A 22,181-nucleotide genomic window follows, 5' to 3' on the forward strand; every position below is an offset into this window, starting at 1 on the left:
CATCCTTCCGTCCACTGTATCCCACATCCTCCGCTTGTCCGAAGCCTCCGCACGGAACTTGTCGCCATTTCTCCCCCAGAACAAAGCAACTCCGCAGACCCCTCTGGACACCCGCCAGGGTTCCTCTGTCTGCGAGGGGACCGTCAGGACCTTCTCAGATGCTTCAGCCACACCGTGTGGTCCTCCTTGCCCTGCCTCCCTCTGCCAGCCCCATCCCCGCCCGTCCCCAAAGCAGCATTTTCTCTTTGAGTCTGCAAGGCCCTCTTTTTCGGTTCTTCCCTGCGGCCACAGGGAAATCTCTGAAACAAACGGAAAGCACGCCAGAGCTCGGATCAGCCGGGCCACTTCCCTCCTCTGTGCCTCGTGACTTCCTGGAACCCGTCTCTTGCACAGAATGCGACGGAAGGCTTTCAGAAGGCCCGGCCCTTCTCCAGCCCCGTTTCCACCGCCCTCTTGAATCTCAGCTGTTGTCTGTGGCCGGCACCCCGCGTTGATTTCAAGGAGACTGCAAGCTCCAGTCTTCTCCCTCCTCCCCGGTTTGTACCGCAAACTTGAGTCGCTCAGACGTGTCCGACTCTCTGCGTCCCCGTGAACCACAGCACGCCAGGCCTCCCTGTCCATCACCAGCTCCCGGAGTCCACCCAAACCCATGTCCATTGAGTCGGTGATGCCATGCAAAAATCTCATCCTCTGTCGTCCCCTTCCCCTCCCGCCTTCAATCTTTCCCAGCATCAGGGTCTTGTTCTTTGCATCAGGAGGCCAAAGGATTGGAGTTTCAGCATCAGTCCTTTCAGTGAATATTCAGGACTCATTTGCTTTAGGACTGGCTTCCTCCAAAGACAGTGTCTTGGGACTTCCCTGGTGCTTCAGTGTTAAAGACTCCATGGTCCCAGTGTAAGGGGGACGCAGGTTCCAGCCCTGGTCAGCTAACTACATCCCGCGCGCCACAACTGAACGTACTGCGGTGCTGAAACTGTGATACAGAACAGCTAAATATCAGTCTAGCCTCCGGGAGGGCTTCCCTGCTGACCCAGTCGGTAAAGAATCTGCCTGCAGTGCGGGAGACTCGGGTTCCATCCCTGCGTCGGGAAGATCCCCTGGAGGGGGAAATGGCAACCCACTCCAGTTTTCTTGCCTGGACAATCCCATGGACAGAGGAGCCTGGCGGGCTGCAATCCCTGGGGTTGTAAAGAGTCGGACACGACTAAGCACGGACCATACGACATCGTCACCTCCCACCCTGGATGCAGTTGACTGCTTTGAGTTTGAAAGTGGCCAGCTCGTGTTATCAAATTACAGAGACCAACCTTTGCTTCTGGGTCAAGAGTTACCAGGTGAGGTTCAGAGCACCTCATATCTCCTTGCAGGGAGCCCAGTGCAAGACCAGGAATTCCAGGCATCTCCTTGTGTAACATTTGTTAGCAAGTGGGAGTTAGCCTGGCTGACTTCCTGTGTTCCTGGTTTTCTTTTGTGATTATATACTTTGTATCTTTGATAGGAGACAGCATAACTTAAATAGCCTGCAACTAGAGGAATTGGGTGGGCGCTGAAGTATCTGTTCTATTTTTATCCTTTAAAAGTAAATATCTTACAGAAGCAAGGAGGGCACTGTGCAACTGGAATGTGGCTTGACTCTGCTGCATTTTGAGGGAATGACTGGTTTTTGTTTTAGAAAGCCTGTCTAGACGAGTGGACTCACAAGGGCGGTCTGCCCCACCCAGCGCCCAGCTGAACTGTGTCCAGCTTATTCAGCTGATCTTTGAAGCTGAAGATTCCAAGCTTAAAAAAATAAAAAAACCTTCATCACTTTATCCAAAGCACACATTTTTTTGAGGGTAGATTTTGCTTATTAAGAGAGAATTCCCAAATCAATAAAATTCACCTGTTGGAAGGGTCCAGTTCCGTGATTTTAAATTTAATCAAAGTTAGCGCACATTCTTTTTTTTTTTTTTTTTATATTTCCGCAAACAAATCTGGGAATGTTTAATCCATTAAGTTTTAAAACATTGTTAAGTTTAATGTTGGTACCCCATGTTTCAAGTATCAGTTGGTACAATTTACATCATGTCTGATACCACTTCATCTTTGCAAAGACACCGTACACACACAAATACACAGTTAACAACTGAGAAATCATAGATCTTCTGATCTATACTTTCAAGTTTGTTCGATCGTGATACATCTGATAAGGATCATCAGCATACCAGTTTCGCCTCTTCCAGAAAGACGTTGTCATTTTATCTAAGAGCTTACTCTGGGTTTTACTGCAGAAGACAAATTCCCTCAAGCGTCTTTTTCTTGCAACCGTCTTTTTCCATAATTTTTTCTTATAACCAGCCTTCCTCCTTAGCCACAGGCCACTATGAAGTCGAAGAAACCTATAGATGACAGCTTTCACAGTCTTCCTCTTGCCTTTTCTTGAACTGTAGTATGTTACAGTTCTGACTGGTGGCTTCAGGACGTTTGGGAGCAAGAGGGCCATTCTATTGAGGACTGTGGCAGTCTGCCCACATGTCAGGTTTCTGACAGATGTGATCAGTCTGGGAGCAGAGGACACAACTGGTGTCTGAATATGACTGAAATGCCGGGAGGACAGTACAGAATTAAGACAGGCATTTTTGGTGCAGTTTCGATAGGCTGAAGATGCCAAAATGTTCAGGGGCCGTAAAATTCCGGAGCCTGCTCTCACCGGACCGGCGAACACGGAGACCGCCATCTTGCAACCTCTTTACAGAACACTTGAAGGTTCCCCCCGGCCCGAATGAAACAGGAGTTTTGTACTGCTTTGTAGCCATAATTTCCAGAAGCCAAATTTTGTTCTGTGTTAATCTTTTTTATTTTATGCTGGAGTATAGCCACTTAACAATGTTGTGGTGGCTTCAGGCGGACGCAGAGGGCCTCAGCCATACATGTACACGCATCCATTCTCCCCCAGACTCCTCTCCCATCCAGGCTGCCGCGTGACATTGAGCAGACTTCCCTGTGCTGGCCAGCAGGTCCTTGCTGGTTCTCCATGTTAAATACAGCAGTGTGTCCATGTCCATCCCAGACTCCCTGACTATCCCTTCCCCCGTCCTTCCCCCTGGTGACCATCAGGTTATTACAGAGTATTGAGCAGAGTTCCCTGGGCTGGACAACAGGTCCTTGTTGGTTCTCCATGGTAAAGACAGCAGTGTGTCCACGTCCATCCCAGACTCCCTGACTATCTCTTCTCCCTGGCAGTCATGAGTTCGTTTTCTAAGTCTTGTGAGTCTCTCTCTGTTTTGTATGTAAGTTCATTTTTGTATTGTTGATATGCAATGTTGTATTATTAGTTTCAGGTATATAACAAAGTGAGTCAGTTATACATACATCTCTCCCCCTTGTTTTAGATTCTTTCACATATAGGTCGTTAGAGAGTATTGAAGAGAGTTCCCTGTGCTATGTAGTAGGTCCTTGTTCATTATCTGTCTTCTGTATCTTGTGTGTGTGTGTGCATTCAGCCATTCAGTCGTGTCTGACTCTTTGCCGCCCCCTGCGCTGTAGCCCGCCAGGCTCCTCTGTCCATGGGATTGTCCAGGCAAGAATACTGCGGTGTGTTCCCATGCCCTCCTCCAGGGGATCTTCCCAACCCAGGGATCGAACCTGGGTCTCCAGCATTGAAGACAGATTCTTGACTGTCTGAACCACCGGAGAAGCCCCTTTAAAGCATGATCTCGGTCATCTTCAAGGAACCAGTGCTATTGGCTTGCCCAAAAAAGTTCGTTTGCCTAGCGACTCCATTGTTCTGTAAAATTCTTGGTGTGAAAATGAAAAATGTTTTACTCAAACCTGGATGAACTTTTTGGCCCACCCACTGCTTCTGAATTTCTGAAACAGGAAGAAAAGGTGATTTCTCATCGGGTGAAACTAATAGTTGAGTTCCCTGTTTTTCAGCAGATCACTGGAGATGAAATTCCTGTGTGTAGGGTCTTCTTGTACGTTTAACCAGGCTTTGGTAAATGTCTGCCTTGATGGGGTTTCTGTCGATTCTAAATTCACCAGTTGTTATCCTCATCCTGTTGTTTCCTGTTGTCTTTTCCTTTATTGGTGAAATAACGTTTCTTTTTAAACGTGTCTTCAGATGGTTTGTTTCTGCCCCTTTCCTCATCAGAACCCGCTCCAGAACGCTTGCCTGGAGAATTCCATGGACAGAGGAGCCTGGTGGGCTGCAGTCCACGGGGGTGGTAAACAGTTGGGCACAACTGATCGGATAACTCTTTGATTACTCTCATTTTCCTTTCTTCATGAAAGAGTGAATATGTCCTTCGTCACGGGGTCTTTTCGTTCTTAAACAAAGAGAGAAATATGTCAGAAAATGCTACTACTGGCCTCCTTGATGTTAAAGGTATTAAAAAAAAAAAAAAAAAGCTCTGTGATTCTTCCAAGTTAAATTGTCCCAGAGGTATCTGGATAAAGATACAGAGGCATCGCATATTTTATTTGATTCCTGCAGTCTCAAGGGTAAAAAATGTAACACAAGGTGTAAGCATGTAAGAAAATGCCCCTGATCGTCTCCATGATGTGGAACAATGAAAACCAATGCGATTTCTTCCAAATTGTGTCAGAGGTATCAAAAAAAAAAAAAGATACAATGTCATCACACATTTGATTCCTGCAGTCTCAAGGATAAAAAATACAGTTTTGGGGAAGCAAGACTTTATGTCTTAAGAGAAGTGTTACTGTGTCCATTTTCTGCATGATTCACCCTGCAGAGACACGTGTAGAAACATTTTTTAATAAGATGAGGAATCCTTTCCCTTCCAATAATTAAAAAGAACAGGGCGAGTGAAGTTCGTGAAAAGGAATGTGGACTGTGGCAGCCTTTTTGGAGAAACTTCCTCTTCTAGGAAGTCTGAGAGTAATTCCCCTTTCTAGCCAGCGCGTGTTCCCAGTGAGGACCGCCCAGGGGCTTACCCCACGGGTAGCAGAAACTCAGCACCATTTCCTTTGCCAAGAAAATGTTGCTATTATTAGCCAGAAGCAGACACACTGCTTGTGCCTGCTTCTTTTGATAAGCTTTTGGAAAGTTCATCACTTTTCCAGAACAGGCTGGCTTCTCTTTTTAATGATTTCTGATTGTCTTTCTTTTGAATTTGTCCTCATCAGCATTAATCTGGACAAAGACAATTGAGCGTGGTGTCCTCACTGTTGGCCTTTAATTTTCCCAGACCATGCCAGCGTTATCAGAAGACCTGAGCGGAGATCTGCTGGGGCACTTGAAACATGTATGTTTCCATGTCCAGACCTGTTCTCAAACCAGAGGAAGATTAAAGTTGTGTTAGGTTATATATGCAAAAACATGAATGTGTGGTATTAAGTGATTAAACAACAAGGATGCTCGGAGAATTCCTGAGCACTGTTGGGTTGAATTCATACCCCCTGGTGCAGCCATAATAAATTTCCACCAAACTGGGAAGCTTGAAACCATAGACATTCATCTTCTCTGAATCCCGGGGACCAGACGTCTGAGGTCAAGGGGTCCCCGGGCTGAGTTCCCTGCAGAGGCTCCAGGGGAGGGTCCTTCCCGCCTCTTCCAGCTTCTGGGGGCTCCAGGCGTCCGTCCCTGGGCTGGTGGCCGCCTCCCTCCCGTCTCTGCCTCCGTCTCCACGCGGCTTCTCCTCTGTGTCTTATAAGGACTCTGTCCCTGGGTTTAGGGCCACCGCCGGTGACTCAGTAAAGAGTCCGCCTGCAATGCAGGAGGCTGGGGTTCGATCTCTGGATCAGGAAGATCCCCTGGAGGGAGGTCACGGCAACCCACCCCGGTATTCTTGCCTGGAGAATCCCCACGGGCAGAGGAGCCCGGCGGGCCGCAGTCCGTGGGGTCACAAAGAGTCCGTCACTGCTGAGCGAGTTTACGGCAGCAGGCGTTAATTGCAGCGTGGCGTTAGTTTCAGGTGTACGACAGAGTGAGTCAGTTACGTATCTGCTCTTTTTCACATTCTTTCCCCATATACGCTTGTTACAAGATGTGGACTCGATTTCCCTGGGCCGTACCCTAGTAGCTCCTTGTTTGTCTAATGTTTTCCATCTAGTCCTGTGTATCTGTTCATCCCAAACTCCTCATTTAACCCTCCCCCAACCCTTTCCCCTTCGGTCACCCTAAGTTTGTTATCTGTGCCTCATCCTGATTTGGAAAAGCGTCAGGAAAAAGACGCGTCGAAGGAATGTATTTTGGCACGCTTTTCCATTCTGCCTTCACCTGCGTGTGTGTGTGTGTGTGTGTGTGTGTGTGTTTTCTCTGGGGTGACTCATTTCCAGGAACGATGGTCAGTCATGCTCGTCGAAGGACAATTCAGGGGCAGGTTACGCTTCTTGTCATTAAGTTGCCGAGTCGTGTCCGCCTCTTTGCGACCCCATGGACCGCAGCACGCCAGGCCTCCCTGTCCATCACCAACTCCCAGAGCTTGCTCAAACTCATGTCCATTGAGTCGGTGATGCCATCCAACCACCTCATCCTCTGTCGTCCCCTTCTCTTCCTGCCTTCAGTCTTTCCCAGCATCAGGGTCTTTTCCAATGAGTCAGCTCTTCGCATCAGGTGGCCAAAGGATTGGAGTTCCAGCTTCAACATCAGTCCTTCCAATGAATAATTCAGGACTGATTTCCTTTAGGCTGGACTGGTTGGATCTCCTTGGGGTCCAAGGGACTCTCAAGAGTGTTTTCCAGCCCCACGGTTTGAAAGCATCAATGCCTAGATGCGCTCAGCCTTCTTTATGGTCCAGTTTTCAGGTCTGTGCGTCACTCCTGGAAGAACCACAGCTGTGACTGTATGTAGCTTTGTCGTAGAGTGAAGTGATGCTGTGTGTGCGCGCGAATTTAACTTGACCATTCCAGAGGAGTGTCTGTTGCCTGGCGTCTCGTAGGGTATCGAGTCGTCCAACCTGCCGGGCTGTCTGATGTTCCCGGTGCGGGGGATCCGTGGTCGCTGAGCACGCCTCTCCCCCTTCTCTGCCGTCCGCATGCAGGGACAGGGACGTTCGGGCGCGTGCAGCTAGTCCAGGAGAAGACGAGCAAGCATTTCTTCGCCCTGAAGGTGATGACCATCCCCGACATCATCCGCCTGAAGCAGGAACAGCACGTCCACAATGAGAAGTCGGTGCTCAAGGAAGTCAACCACCCGTTCCTGGTCAAACTGTGAGTCCTTTGCTCCGGGTCCCCCTCCCGCCCGCCCGCCCAGAGCCCGCACCGTGGGGTTCTCCTGTGTGTGCCGGGGATGGAGCGTGTTCCCGGCGGGCCCTGACACACCTCAAGCTCCCCATCTTACCCAAGGAAGGGTGCTGTTCCCACCAAGTGCCTGCCCAAGGTCGGCGGGGAGAAGCGATGCCTGGCTGGCCCCAGCAAGACATCCACGTGGGCTCCCCGCCTCCCATCGCCAGAGCGCTCATCTCCTGGGTTTTCCTGGGACCTCAGTCACCCGCTCACATCTGCTCACTCCCATCCTCTCTGGGGTGTCTCGTGGACTCTCCGAGTGTCCTCTCCTCGGATAGATCCTGGCCTCATCCAGTTGATGGTGCCCATCATGCAGTGGATACATTCCTCTCTCTCCCAGGCTCTTTAAAGTTTGATTTATTAGTTGACTCATGATTTGGTGTGTCTTTGTTGGGCTTCCCAGGTGTTGCTAGTGGTGAAGAACGCGCCTGCCAGTGCAGGAGAGCCGAGAGACACAGGTTCAATCACTGGGTTGGGAAGATCCCCTGGAGAGGGCATGGAAACCCACTCCAGTATTCTTGGGCTTCTCTGGCAGCTTATAGGGTGCAGAATCTGCCTGCAATGCGGGAGACCCAGGTTCAGTCCCTGGGTTGGGAAGGTCCCCTGGAGAAGGGCATGGTGACCCACTCCAGTATTCTGGCCTGGAGGATCCCCACGGACAGAGGAGCCTGGTGGGCTACAGTCCACGGGGTCGCAAAGAGTCGGACACGACGGAGTGACTTTGACTCACTCACTCACTCCCCTGCACGGGCCGGTGGAGTCTTGACCGCTGAGCCAGCAGGAAAGCGGCTCTCCCGCGCTCTTTGCTATTGAAAGGTACGCCCCTGGCCCACGGCCCAGAGGTGTCGGCATCCACGGGAGGCTTTCTGTCCCCCTCCCGGGCGGGGGGCGGAAGGGGCTTCATTCCCGATTCCCACCTCCTACCTCCACTGTATTCCTCTCAACCCGGCTTCTTCCCCAGCCCAGCCTCCTCCTTGAGACTCCGAGTAAACACCTGTTCTGGCCTCCCCAACTTGCCTGCTTTCAAGGCATCCTTCGCTTTCCTGCAGCCGTCGGGGTCCACCCACCCACAACGTGCCCTGCAGGCCATCTGCGTTTCTACTTGCAGTTCTGTAGAGAATGACCCCAGGGGTTTTATTTAATCATGTCCTCGAGACCGCTGGTCACGGGCTGTGGCTTTGACCTTGGCTTTGACTCTTTTTTCGGGCTTCCCAGGTGGCTCAGTGGGTAAAGAACCCAGCCGCCAATGCAGGAGACGTGGGTTCGATCCCCGCTCTGCAAAGATCCCCTGGAGGAGGGCATGACAACCCACTCCTGTATTCTTGCCTGGAGCATCCACATGGACAGAGGAGCCTGGCGGGGTGGGCTACAGTCCATGGGGTTGCAGAGAGTTGGACACGACGGAAGCGACTGAGCCCGCGGGCACGGTGACTGTTTTGAGATGCCCTTCCCTCCATCATCCCAGCACAGTGACCCGCAGTGGAAGATGGGGTGCCAACCACGTGGTCAGCCCAGGATCACCCCTCCGCTGCGGTGCTTGCCTCCGCTGCCCTGCCCCTCACCCCCTCCCGCCTCAGCCACCCACACCTGCCTTTCTTCCACGATCCACCGCCCGGGCATGCAGACATAGGACTATTTACTGTGGTCTCAGAGCATCTTGCGTGTCTCCCCCCCTCTCCGCCGCCACGCACGGACGAAAACACCCATAAAGTCAAAACCAGTGGACCAGCGTCTCGAGACGAGTCGGGGCATGTTTGATGGGAGACAGAAGGGAGCAACTGGCTTTTTCAGTGTGTCTGACTTTCCTTTTACGGAGCCAGAGGGCAGTCTGGGGTCCGTGTGGCCGGGTCACTGGAGTCTCATGTTCTGTCTGTGGCCAAGGCATTCTCACATGATTTAGGAGAACCGGCTTGAGCCTTTTTTTTTTTTTTTTTAACCAAATACAGGAAGTCCTCAAACCAGAACCCCAGGGTGTGTCCCTAAGGATGCTTTGTGACCCAGTTTTCCCAGGAAGACAGGCCTCCCGGTGGCCGGATTCCTGTTTGTTCTGGAGACCTAGTGGTCTGTTGAGCTGCTGTGGTAGCTTATGTGATGGTTAGAGAATCTGCCTGCGATGCAGGAGACTCGGGTTCAATCCCTGGGTCGGGAACAAGAGAAGGAAAGGCAACCCACTCCAGTGTTCTTGCCTGGAGAATCCCATGGACAGAGGAGCCCAGCGGGCTGTGGTCCATGTGGTTGCAGAGAGTCGGACAGGACTGAGTGACTTAACACTTACACGGAAGAGAAGCAGATAGACTTGATGGTGAATAGGAAAAGTCCGAGGTGATGTTGAGCAGACAAGAGTTTGCAAAAGAGGCAAGAAGCCGGCTGGAGAAGCTCTTTTCAGGGCTGGGGGTGGCGGGGTGCAGATGCTGAGTTGACCTCGTTGTGTGTGTTCTGGGCTCAGGAAACATTAGGGTGATGCTCTTGTGAATCTTGGGTGGGGGGGATTCCGGCTCTGGATATTCCACCTCTTTGTGGGTTTAATTGTGTCTGCCTCCCCCAAAGATGGATCTTCCCTGGTGGCTCAGATGGTAAAGAATCTGCCTGTAATGCAGAGGACCTGGGTTTGATCTCTGGGTCAGGATGATCCCAGGAGGACGGAATGTCAACCCACTCCAGTACTCTTGCCTGGAGAATCCCCATGGACAGAGGAGCCTGGCGGGCAACAGTCCATGGGGTCACAAAGAGATACACATGACTGGTCAAGTAGCACCCAAGCCCAGAAAGATGCCGTAAGTCCCCGTGAAAGTGACCTTGTTTGGAAATTGGGTCATTGCAGGTAAGAATTAAACTGTTGAGGTGCTGTAGAAATGTGTTGTTCATCCAATTTGATGGGTGGCCTTATACCAAGAGGCCTAGCTCGGGAAGATCCCCAGGAGAAGGCAGTGGGAACTTTTCCCTGTGATTCAGTCTACACAGCTGTCCCTCAGTGTGTGTCTGTGTCCTGACCTCCTCCTCCTGTATGGACCCCAGTCCCATGCGATCGAGACCCTCGCTAGTGACCTCAGTCGGCCTTCATGCTCTCTTTGAAGACCCATCTCCTAATACAGCGATATCATCAGGTCCTGGAGGGGTTAGCAGTTCAACATACAGATTTGGGATGATGCAGACGGTTAAAAAAAAAAAAAAAATCTACCTGAGATGGCAGGAGATGCAAGGTTCCATCCCTTGCTTGGGAAGATCCCCTGGAGGAGGAAATGGCAACCCACTCCAGTATTCTTGCCTGGAGAGTCCCATGGACAGAGGAGTCTGGTGGGCTGCAGTCCATGGGGTCCCAAAGAGTCGGACATGACCCAGCGACTGACACTTTCACCATCCAGCCCAGAACACCAGCTTACTGACTTGCTAAGTGCAGGTCTTTTGGCCCATGAGGGTGTTGTCATAAGGTCCTTGAGGCTTGGGATGTTTTCCATGGCTTATCACTTCAGAGACCAGGTTGTATTTGAAAACTGTGATTGCATTGATCCAGGGCCAGCAGGTTCTGGGTGCACCCCTATACAGAGCTGCGGCGAGAGGGATCTGTGTGACCAGCCCTGGGAACAGACGGCAGGGGATGCCCAGGGCCACGGGGTGGAGCACCCAGTTGAGTGGGAAGAAACCAGGAGGCCAGCAGGTGTTGAATCCTCCCAGATGCGCAGTTTTCTCTTGGAAGGAGTCACTTCTCCCAACGTCTGCCTTTTCAAACACTGTCCAGAAACCCCTAGTAGGGTTTTCCTTGCATTTACATGAAGCTGCGTGGAGCACGGAAGATCATGCTGAAGAAAGACTCCAGTTTGAACTTTCTCTTGAGTGGTTTGGCACATTTGCTCGGGGTGTTATCAGCAAGTTTGTGATTTGAAGTGCTACTGGTTGCATTTTTCTGAAGACCAGCCAGGAGGTTCATTACATAGATAGTCAGACAACACTTCTCTGTTCTGGGATAAAGCCATTCCGAAGGTCAGTGCGCCTGCAGAGAGATAATTTTAGAAGAGCCGAGTAACTCAGTGTCCAGGGTGTAGAAGGATTGTGACGCTGTCAAGATTTCCCAGGGGAGGAAGGCTTCGGTCCTGTCTGAAGAACGCAACCCTGTGTCTGCTCTTTGTCCTTTCTGCCGTATAGACATTGCTGGCATCAAAGAGTGGGACCTGGAAAAGGGCATGGCAACCCACTCCAGTATCCTTGCCTGGAGAATCCCATGGTCAGAGCAGCCTGGTGGGCTACAGTCCATGGGGTCGCAAAGAGTCAGACACGGCTGAGTGACAAACACTTCCCTGTTCTTTCGAGAGTGGCACCAGGACAGGTGTTCTCAGCACTGCTGACATTTTTAGGACTTAAGCCCAGGAGGCAGCATCTCTCTTAATCCTGAGAATTGCTCTTAGGAAGCAGGACGGAGCAAGGTTATATAGAAGTTTTGCAACAGAGAGCAGGTCGTGTCAACATCAGAAGGTGGTTGTTAATGAAAGAAATCAGATATCTGAAGTTAAGGAATTTAGTGCTTTTCTATGTATGGATGTGAGAGTTGGACGATAAACAAAGCTGAGCGCTGAAGAGTTGATGCTTTTGAGCTGTGGTGTCAGAGAAGACTCTTGAGAGTCCCTTGGGCTGCAGGGAGATCCAATCAGTCCATCCTAAAGGAAATCAATCCTCAATATTCATTGGAAGGACTGATGCTGAAGCTGAAACTCCAATCCTTTGGCCACCTGATGAGAAGAGCTGACTCATTGGAAAAGACCCTGATGCTGGGAAAGATTGAAGGCGGGAGGAGAAAGGGATGAGAGAGGATGAGATGATTGGATGGCATCACCGACTCGATGGACATGAGTTTGAGCAAGCTCTGGGAGTTGGTGATGGACAGGGAGGCCTGGTATGCTGCAGTCCATGGGGTTGCAGAGTCGGACACGACTGAGCGACTGAACTGAACTGAACTGATGTGTAGGAAGATGCCAAGAATCTGGACTTGCTGAAGACATTCTTTTATTCTGCATCTCAGCTACCTGGGGCCAGCGTCCTGTGTGTTCACCTCCTGAGTTTCCTCAGGGCTCCCCGTGGGGAGTGGCTGTAGTCTGCTGGCTGCTAGAAGGCAGGTGCTCTTTCCTGAGTTCCCTTAGGAACTATCACTCATGACTGTGACATCCTTGATTTACTGATAAGGCTGGAAATAATTTCATTTCTCAGGAGTTTCCATAGAGGTTCATTGTGCAGGGTCATCAGTCACGTGTCATTGGGACCCTTGAAGACATTACCCCATCAGAAAAGCCCTCTCTGAGTGCTAAGCTCTCCCATAAAAGAACAGCGAGGCTGTCATGCCTTTGGGATACTGTGTGCTTCTGTTTGAGCCTCACGGCAAGGAACAGGCTGGCTAGACTGAGACATGTCATGATGTGACCCAGAGAAGGAGTGCATGCAGCCCAGAGAAAAAGACTTGTCTCGATTATAAGTGATGGAAAAAAGACGGGCGTCTGGTCACCTGGTTTCTCTAGACAGTGATGCCAGGGAGGGAGACATGTTCCTGATCCTTCCAGGCTCTTCTGGCTGGTCTAGGAATGACATGGACGTGAGACAGATGAACCAGGAGAACAAGCACACAAAAATTTAATCTCACATATACATGGGAGAGAGGTATGAAAATGGCCCAACGTGTAGCCTGCATGTTCAGTTGTGTCTCGACTCTTCGTGACCCCCATGGACTGTAGCCTCGCCAGGCTCCTCTGTCCATGGGATTTCCCAGGCAAGAATCCTGGAGTGGGTTGTCATTTCCTCTTCCAGGGGATCTTCACAACCCAGGGATCAAAGCTGCATCTCATGCGTCTCCTGCATCGGTGGGCGGACTCTTTACTATTGAGCCAGCTGGGACTCCCCACATGGCCCTAACCCTCCCCTTAAATACCGTCTTCAGCTGAAGACAAAAGAGGATGTTGGGGGTAGTGGTTTGAGATATCAAAGAGGAGGAAGGGCAGTTGACATAGAAACAGATAAAAAACAAAAGTTTTATAAATAAATGTTTGCTGGGCCAGGAGAGACGTAGAGACCTAGCGTGAACTCTGGCCTCCAGGCTCTGTTCGCCCCACCACAGTGGGGCCCGTATTCTATGCAGACATCTCTGCTGAAACTAGAGATTCCAGGACCAACTCCTCTATCTACGTTCTTTTAGGCAGTTCAGCGAGAAGCTCCAAGTTTTCTGGGGAGTCTGCTTGACCTTCTCTTGATTGTTTTCAGCTGGAGATAATCTGCATGCTAGAGAGATACTGGGGGAGGGCAGGTTTTGTTCCTTTTCCAGTAACAAAAGCCACAAACCACCCCCACCCCACCCCAAGCCCTCTTCCTGCCCCCTGCCTTCCGTCACATCTCAACACTGCAGATCTCAAGCCTTGATAGTGGGAGCGGGACAAAGATACACAGGAACTGGGGAAAGAGAAACCCCTGGAAGTGGCTGCCACTGTGCTTCCTAAAGACGCGGGTCCCTGGGTAGCTCTGGCCGCAAGAGGCAGAAATCTAGCAATGCAGAAAGAAAGGCATTTGTAGGAGTGCAACAAAGTGACGTTAGTATATCACTTAGCATGCAGCCCTCAATGTGTATCACTACTCTACACCGTTACTAGGCAACAGGTCCCGCTCAGCCGTTGGTCAGCTCTGCAGCGCCCCGCCTACAAGCAACCAACTGTCCATAAGCGACCCTTAGTGGTCCTGCTCAGGCATGGGTTGAGGCCTCAGGGGGCTTGGCCCACTGGCGACCAACTATGAATGAGCGCCCATCAGTGGTCCCGCTCAGCCATTGGTCGGTGCTGCAGAAAGACCCGCCCAGAAACAATCGTCAATAAGCGACCCTTAGTGGCCCTGTCCAGCCATTGGTTGATGCTTTGGTGAGCTCCGCCCACTGACAACCAACTGCCAATGAGTAACCCTTAGTGGTCCTGCTCAGCCATTGGTTGGCACCACAGAAGGCCCCACCCACAAGCAACCAACTGCCAATGAGCAACCCTTAGTGGTCCTGCTCATCTAGTGGACAGCGCCTGAGTGAGCCCCGCCCACAAGCTTCTGGCAATGAGCAACGCTTCATGGATCCAGTCAGCCATTGGTTGACTCTGCAGCGGGTCCCGCCCAGAAGCAGCCAGCTGCCAATGAGCAATCCTTAGTGGTCCTGGCCAGCCATTGGTCGGCATAGCAGTGGCCTGCGAAGCAAGCATCAACAAACAGCCCTAGTTATGCTGCTTAGTCATTGGACGGTACTGCAGTGGGGCCCGCCCACAAGCAGCCAACTGCCAATGAGTGACCGTTAATGGTTCTGCTCGGCCATTGGACGGCACCGACTGGGCCCCACCCACTGGCAAGCAAGCATCAAAGAACAGCTTAGTGATGCCGCTCAGCCATTGGACGGTGCTGCAGCGGGCCCCGCCCACAGGCTAGCAGCTGTCATTCAATGATCGCCCTTTAGTGAGGGCCTTCATCCAAAGGTGTGTGGACTGGTGGTCATCGGGTGGACAGAGAGCGCAGACGCGGGTCTTGGCCTTCCCCCGGGGGCCCTCCAGCTCACCCAGCCTTGGTCCAGCGGGAGAGCCCGGAGCACCCAGAGAACAGGCTGCGGGTTTTGACTTGGGAGGAGGGAGCTTTCCAGGGTGCTTGCCACGGCCACCCACTGGCTGGACCCGTGGCTTCAGGCCGCGGTGACCCTCTCCTCCATCCTTGGGTCTGTGATGTAGCTACAATGGCCGTCTGTCCTAGCTACCCTGCAGTCAGGGACCGCCATGGGACCCGTCTCCATCTGGGCACCCTGAGAAGCCTGGGGTTCTCTGCCCATCCTTGGTCCGTGATCTAACTACAGCGGGTGTCTGTCCTAGCTACCCTGCAGTCAGGGACCCCCATGGGACCCGTCTCCCCCATCTGGGCCTGAGAAGCCTGGGGGTCTCCGCCCATCCCTGCGTCCATGATCTAACTATAGCGGGCGTCTGTCCTGGCTACCGTGCAGTCAGGGACCCCCATGGGACCTCGTCTCCCCCCATCTGGGCTCCCTGAGAGGTCCGAGGGTCAGTTCAGTGATGACAGCTGGGCAGGGTCTGGGGACCTGGCCCTCAGGGAGCTGCCCGCTGAGTTCTGACCCTTCTGAGCCAGGCCTGGGACCCTGGAGGGTGAAACCTGTGCCTGGGGACCTGGCCCTTTCTTTTCAGAACAGAGAATATAATGTGTCTGGTAGAGATTTAGCGGAACATTGTCCACTGACCGTGACGTGACCTCAAGAGCGAAGGATGTGTGTGCGTGTGAATGTGCTCAGTCATGTCTGACTCTTTGCGGCCCCGTGGACTGTCACCCTGCCAGGCTCCTCTGTCCATGGGATTCTCCAGGCAAAAATCTGGAGTGGGTTGCCACGCCCTCCTCCAAGGGATCTTCCTGACCCCGTGACCCAGGGATCAATCTGTGTCTCCTGCATCGCAGGCAGATTCTTCACCCCTGAGCCACTTAGGAAGCCTGAGTAAAGATTCTGACATGAAGAAGTTGGCAAGAGCTAAGCACGTCCACTCTTCACCTTCTATACAAAAGGGCTTTGCTGAAAGCTTGCAGTAACTTTGGGTTTCTTAAGGCATGAAGCACCCTTCTTGCACAGCCCTGTAACAAACTTTTCTGTGTTCCGGACTCCAGTATTCTAGTATTGTTTGGTCTCACTGGGTATCAGGCAAATTATCTTGCGTTTACGGTAACAGCAGCTCCATCTGAGCGTAGCGGGTTCCCTAAGTGACCCAGATGGTAAAGAATGCCGCTTGCCGATGCAGGAGACGCAGGTTCAATCCCTGGGTCTGGAAGATCCACTTGCAGAAGGGAATGGCAACCCACTCCAGTGTCCTTGCCTGGGAAGTCCCGTGGACAGAGGAGCCTAGAGGGCTACAGTCCACAGGGTTGCCAAGAGTGAGACAGGACTGAGCGACTACGCATCTGAGCCTAGCCTCACAGAGTCTTCACATTTAAATGCACATTTAGGGAAAGCCTCTTGTATGCAGGACCCATACTTTCCTCTAACGGATAACCATGGTGATGAGCGAAATAGACATTCATTTGAACATCAGAACAGTATGTTGTTTTTCCTTTTTGAAAGGCTTTCCTTGGACATAGAAAAGTTTTTCCTCTCTGCAGCCCATCTTTTTTAACTTGCCTACCTTGTGCAGCTTGTGGGATCTTAGTTCTCACACCAGGCTTTAAACCCACGTCCTCAACAGTGAAAGCAGAGTCCTAACCGCTAGACCGCTGGTGAATTCCCTCATCTTTTTTTGCTTAAACTTATACTTCCCTGTTGCTCACACGATAAAGAATCTGCTTGCAGTGCAGGAGACCTGGGTTTGATCCCTGGGTCGGGAAGATCCCCTGGAGGAGAGCATGGCAACCCACTCCAGTATTCCTGCCTGGAGAATCCCATGGACAGAGGAGCCTGGCGGGCTGCAGTCCATGGGGTCACAAAGAGTCAGACATGACTGAGTGACTTAGCACACATACTTTCCTGACCACTGCACTTGATTACTTGTGATTTTCCTTCCAGTTATGTTTTGGGTCATTGCAAGCGATCTCCAGTGCTTCGTCTATATATTGATCACTGTTTACTATAGGCAGACCTCAGAGATACAGTGGGTTTAGTGGCAGAACCCGTCAGTAAAGCAGATGAGTGCGGTAAAGCAAGTCACAAGAAGTTTTAGGTTTCCCAGTGTGTCTAAAAGTTTTGTTTAGGGGGCTTTGTCATTGTTTTTTAGATTCCGCATATAAGATCATATAGTATTTCTGTGATTCTGTCTGGCTTCACTTAGTAGGATCATCTCTTTCTTATGGGTACCTTTTCCAGGGCCGTATCTTATACAATTGTATTTATTCCAGTATATGGAGAAGGGAATGGCAGCCCACTCCAGTATTCTTGCCTGGAAAACCCCATGGACGGAGGAGCCTGGCAGGCTACATACAGTCCATGGGGTTGCAAAGAGTCGGACACGTCTGAGCGACTTCACTTTTCATGATGTGTATACACAGACGCGAATACATGTCTGTGACTATGTGTGTTGTCCAGCGCTTTGTGAACCCAGGGACTGCAGCACCCACTTTCCCATGACTGAGGGCCTTGCGCCGGCTGCTGAATCTGCCAGGCTGTTCTGTTCTTCTCTCCCTTTCTCCAACACCTCTGTCACCTCTGCTTAGAGTCCGTCACCCTCCTATGTGATGAAAACAGGACTTGCAGAACCAAGGAAGTTGTTGTTCAGTTGCTCAGCCGTGTCTGAGTCTTTGCAACCCCATGGTCTGCAGCACCCCAGGTTTCCCTCTCCATCACCAACTCCCGGAGCTTGCTCAAACTCGTCCATCCAGTCAGTGATGCCATCCAACCATCTTATCCTCTGTGGTCCCCTTCTCCTCCCGCCCTCAATCTTTCCCAGCATCAGGGTCTTTTCCAAGGAGTCAGCTCTTTGCATCAGGTGGCCAAAGTATTGGCTGATGCTTCAGCTTCAGCATCAGTCCTTCCAATGAATATTCAGGACCGATTTCCTTTAGGATGGACTGGTTGCGTCTCCTTGCAGTCCAAGGGACTCTCAGGAGTTTTCTCCAGCACCACAGTTGGAGAGCATCCATTCTCAGATGCTCAGCCTTCTGTCTGGTCCAGCTCTCACATTCAGACCCTGAATGTCTGGGTCTGGACAGCTGGACAGCCCCTGTGGCTGTATCTTCACGTGACCTGTTCACGCAGCAGACCTCCGTCCTCTCCCCACCTCAGCCTCTGTCCGGCCGGCCGGCCGAGGCGCTGCGCTTGGTCTCACTGTGATCCCCCCGCGCCTCCCCCGGTGCAGGTTCTGGACGGGCCATGACGACCGCTTCCTCTACATGCTGATGGAGTTCGTGCCGGGCGGCGAGCTCTTCAGCTATCTGCGGAACCGCGGCCGCTTCACCAGCAACACCGGGCTGTTCTACGCGGCCGAGATTGTCTGCGCCATCGAGTACCTGCACTCCCGGGACATCGTCTACAGGGACCTGAAGCCGGAGAACATCCTGCTAGACAGGGACGGCCACGTCAAGCTCACCGACTTTGGGTTCGCCAAGAAGCTGGTGGACAAGTGAGTGACCGCTGCTCTCCCCCGTGTCCCCCTCTCTCCCCGCCCTCTGCCTGGGGCAGCCTCCACTGCGTCCTCTCTGCGGGGAGCTCCTTTCTGATGAGATTCCGCATCTCGGCAGAAGTGATGGGCGGCTTCTCTGGTGGCTCAGAGAGTAAAGAATCCACCTGCAATGTGGGAGACCCGGGTTCCATCCCTGGGTCAGGAAGACCCCCTGGAGAAGGGAAAGGCTATCCACTCCAGTATTCTTGGGCTTCCCTGGTGGTTCAGCTGGTAAAGAATCCGCCTGCAATGCGGGAGACCTGGGTGTGATCCCTGGGTGGGGAAGATCCCCTGCAGGAGGGCATGGCTACCCACTCCAGTATTCTTGCCTGGAGAAACCCATGGACAGAGGAGCCTGGCGGGCCACAATTCATGGCAGAGAGTTGGCCATGACTGAGCAACTAACCCTCACCCTTATAAATGTTATCGTATAGTATTTGTCTTTATCTGACAGACTTCTGTCTGTACGCCCATCCATATAGCTGCAGATGGCATTCTTTCTTTCTCTTTCATGGCTGAGTAATATTCCATCGCGCATATGTACCACATCTCCTTTATTCTTTCCTCTACTGATGGACAATGTGGAAGTTTCCACGCCTTGGCTGTTGTCTGTAGTAAGGATGATGAAGTTTTAAGAGGTAGAGGTGTGCCCCCACAAGCCCAGGACAATCTTACAGACAGCCCCAGTGTCTGGAGGGTCCCCAAATCTTACAGAGAGCCTCAGGACCGAGTCCTTCTGACAGTCCTTGGGGGTCACAGAGTCGGACACAGCTTAGCACGCAGAGGAGCATGCAGTACTGTATTTCCGAGGACAAAGATGTGTGTTCCCTTCCTCTGCATGATCTTACTAATTTAAATTCCTAAGGTTGCTATCGAGAGCATTGCTGTCCAAAACAAGTTTGACACAGACCTCTTGTATTATTCCACATTTTTAAGGAGCTGTGTTTCAAAAAGTCAAACCAGGTGTACATGATTTCATTCACAAGCTGGTTTAATTCAGGATGTCCCAAATGGGACCATTTCAGCATATTGTCCATATCCGCGTTGAGAGACTCTCCGTGAATATTTTTTGTCCACACCACACGGCATGTGCGATCTTAGTTCTCCGATCAAGGATGGAACCTGCGTGCCCCCTGCTTTGGAAGCGTGGGGTCTGAACCGCTCGACCTCCAGGGAAGTTCTCCATGAATCGTTGGTACTCAGGTTTTGAAGTTCCAAACACTTTTTCTCCTTTGGTGTATCTTTAAGGAGGGCACTGATATTTCCCATCAGAAACTCTAGATGTGTGTTTATTGCCCGTGACGTTTGAAACGGTTGGAAAGAAAGCAGATTCACGTCCGTTTTTCAGTCGGTGCATTGAGTGTGGGTTGTTACATGTAAATTCAAATTAAAACTGGGTTAGAATTTCACTCTGTACGGTGAAAGTGCAGCTGGTGACTCCCGTATCAGAAGCTAGATCTGGAACAAACACCCATGGTGTCCATTCCTGTGACGAATTGGGGTTGGTTCACGTGAGAACTGTTCCTCACGTCGCAGAAACGTTTTATGGCAAACAGTTGGGGGAGCAGTTTTACATTAAACGAAATCAGTCCTAGAGGAAATTAATCCTGAATAGTCATTGGAGATGAGTCCTGTATGTTCATTGGAAGGACTGATGCTGAAGCTGAAACTCCAATGCTCTGGCCACATGATGTGAAGAACTGACTCACTGGAGAAGACGCTGATGCTGGGAAAGATTGAGGGCAGGAGGAGAAGGGGGCGACAGAGGATGAGATGGTCGGATGGCATCTCCGACTCGATGACATGAGTTTGGGCAAGCTTAGGAGTTGGTGAGGGACAGGGAAGCCTGGAGTGCTGCAGTCCATGGGATCACAAAGAGTCAGACACGACTGAGCGACTGAACTGAGCTGATTTACATTAAATAACTCACATCTGATGGCTTTTAGACGGGGGCCATCCTGGGGTTACTTTTTCTGATGCAGTTAAAAGTCAATGTCATCTTCCCCTATAGAATTTAATCACCTAACATGGCTAAGAATAAAATGGGGTGGTTTGTGTCTCAGCTGGGAAAGAATCCGCCTGCAGTGCGGGAGACCTGGGTTCAATCCCTGGGTTGGGAAGATCCCCTGGAGAAGGAAAAGGCTACCCACTCCAGTATTCTGGCCTGGAGAATCCCATGGACTGTATAGTCCACGGGGTCACAAAGTTGGACACAGCTGAGTGATTTTCACTTTCAGTTTATGTAGAAGCGTGCAGGTAGCTTTAAACACTGGTTTTATTCTATGATAGTGGTGATGCCACCTATTGGCAGTGTTGGGTATAAAGTCCACCCTTTAAAAAAAAAAATTATTCTTTTTGGCTGTACTGGGCCTCCATTGCTGTACTTAGGTGGTTCAGCTGGTAAAGAATCTGCCTGCAATGCAGGAGACCCCGGTTCAATTCCTGGGTCGGGAACTTCTGCTGGAGAAGGGATAGGTTACCCACCAGTATTCTTGGGCTTCCCTGGTCGCTCAGCTGGTAGAGAATCCACCTGCCATGCGGGAGAACTGGGTTCCATCTCTGGATCAGGAAGATCTCCTGGAGGAGAGCATGGCAACCCACTCCAGTGTCCTTGCCTGCAGAATCCCATGGACAGAAGGAGCCTGGCGGGCTGCAGTCCATGGGGTCGCAAAGAGTCGGACACGACTGAGCAGATTACACAGGTCTTTCTCTAGTGGCGAGCAGGGCCCCTCTCTGGTTGTGATCCGTGGGCTTCTCCTGCAGTGGCTTCTCCCGTAGTGGAGGGCGGGCTCTAGAGCGGGCTGGCTCACGATGGCACACGGGCTTTTCACTGCCCTGAGTGATGTGCGATCTTCCTGGACCAGGGATGGGACCCAGGGGACAAAGCAAGGAATCAGGGGTGATGATTACCTGTGACCACCCCCACTGGTGGATTCCCAATCTCTGAACTTCCAGGGAAGGCCAGTTTTTTTTTTTTAAAATCAATTAATTAATTTTACCTTTAAAATTTTAATTAATTTATTTGTTTTTGCTTCTACCAGTTTATTGATACCAGCCCATCTCCCTGAATCGCCATGCACGCACGCTTAGTCAGGTAACCCCATGGACTGCAGCCCGCCAGGCTCCTTTGTCCGTGGACTTTTCCAGGCAGGATTACTGGAGCGGGAGCCCATTTCCTTCTCCACAATTGATTTTTTAATTGAAGGACAATTGCTTTACAGAATTTCGTTCTTCTAAATTTATGTATTTTTAGTTGAAGGATAATACTCTATAGTCTTGTGTTGGTGTCTACCAAACATCCACACGAATGTCCTTTTTTTTTTTTTTTTTTTCCAAAGTCATTTTGTTTGGACGCCTGATGCCAACAAACTGTCAGTAAAATGCTTCACAGATGTGCTGGGTGATAACTTTGCCCGACCATCACCGGTTCCCAGCTGAGAAATCTGTGGTTCTGAGAGGTGAGACGGTCTGCCCACATCCCCACAGTTGCCAAGCGAGAGTGCTTTATGAGTTTCTGGTTAAGTTTATTTCCCTTACCAAGAGCCTCTGTTAATGGAAGCACCTCAGAGGGGCAGTGAGGCATGAAGTGCTGCTACGGGGACCACTCGTATGCCTTGGACTTGTGTTTTTGCCCATTTCTAGCAGATCGGATTGAGTGTGCTGTAGGTTAGGTTGTGGTCACCCCTGTGTTCCCTTGCGTTGCTTATGTCATTTGTGAAATGAGAGTTATTCCTACTGTGTAGGGTGACAGGTAAGGATGGATGGATCTGCTCATTGGAAAGTCTTTCCTAAAAACAGTTCCAATCAGGTAGTGAACATCAACTA

General features: G+C 51.1%; 2 protein-coding genes across 4 annotated transcripts in view; one reads left to right on the top strand and one right to left on the bottom strand.

The window, feature by feature from the left end:
- PRKX (protein kinase X-linked) overlaps positions 1-22,181 on the top strand; it is a 52,686-nt gene that overhangs the window by 15,573 nt on the left and 14,932 nt on the right. For all 3 annotated transcript variants that reach the window (XM_043895718.1, XM_043895719.1, XM_043895720.1), the window contains exons 2-3: positions 6,984-7,152; positions 18,054-18,317. In XM_043895718.1, the coding sequence (XP_043751653.1) occupies positions 6,984-7,152; positions 18,054-18,317 (433 nt within the window). The remainder of the gene's footprint in view (positions 1-6,983; positions 7,153-18,053; positions 18,318-22,181) is intronic.
- Positions 1,992-2,716, bottom strand: LOC122689350 (39S ribosomal protein L35, mitochondrial-like). The gene has a single exon (XM_043895721.1). It carries the CDS (start codon positions 2,714-2,716, stop codon positions 2,150-2,152), a length of 567 nt encoding a protein of 188 aa, XP_043751656.1. The 3' UTR covers positions 1,992-2,149.

This window comes from Cervus elaphus, chromosome X, assembly GCF_910594005.1.
Source record: "Cervus elaphus chromosome X, mCerEla1.1, whole genome shotgun sequence".
NCBI classification, from domain to species: Eukaryota; Metazoa; Chordata; class Mammalia; order Artiodactyla; family Cervidae; genus Cervus; species Cervus elaphus.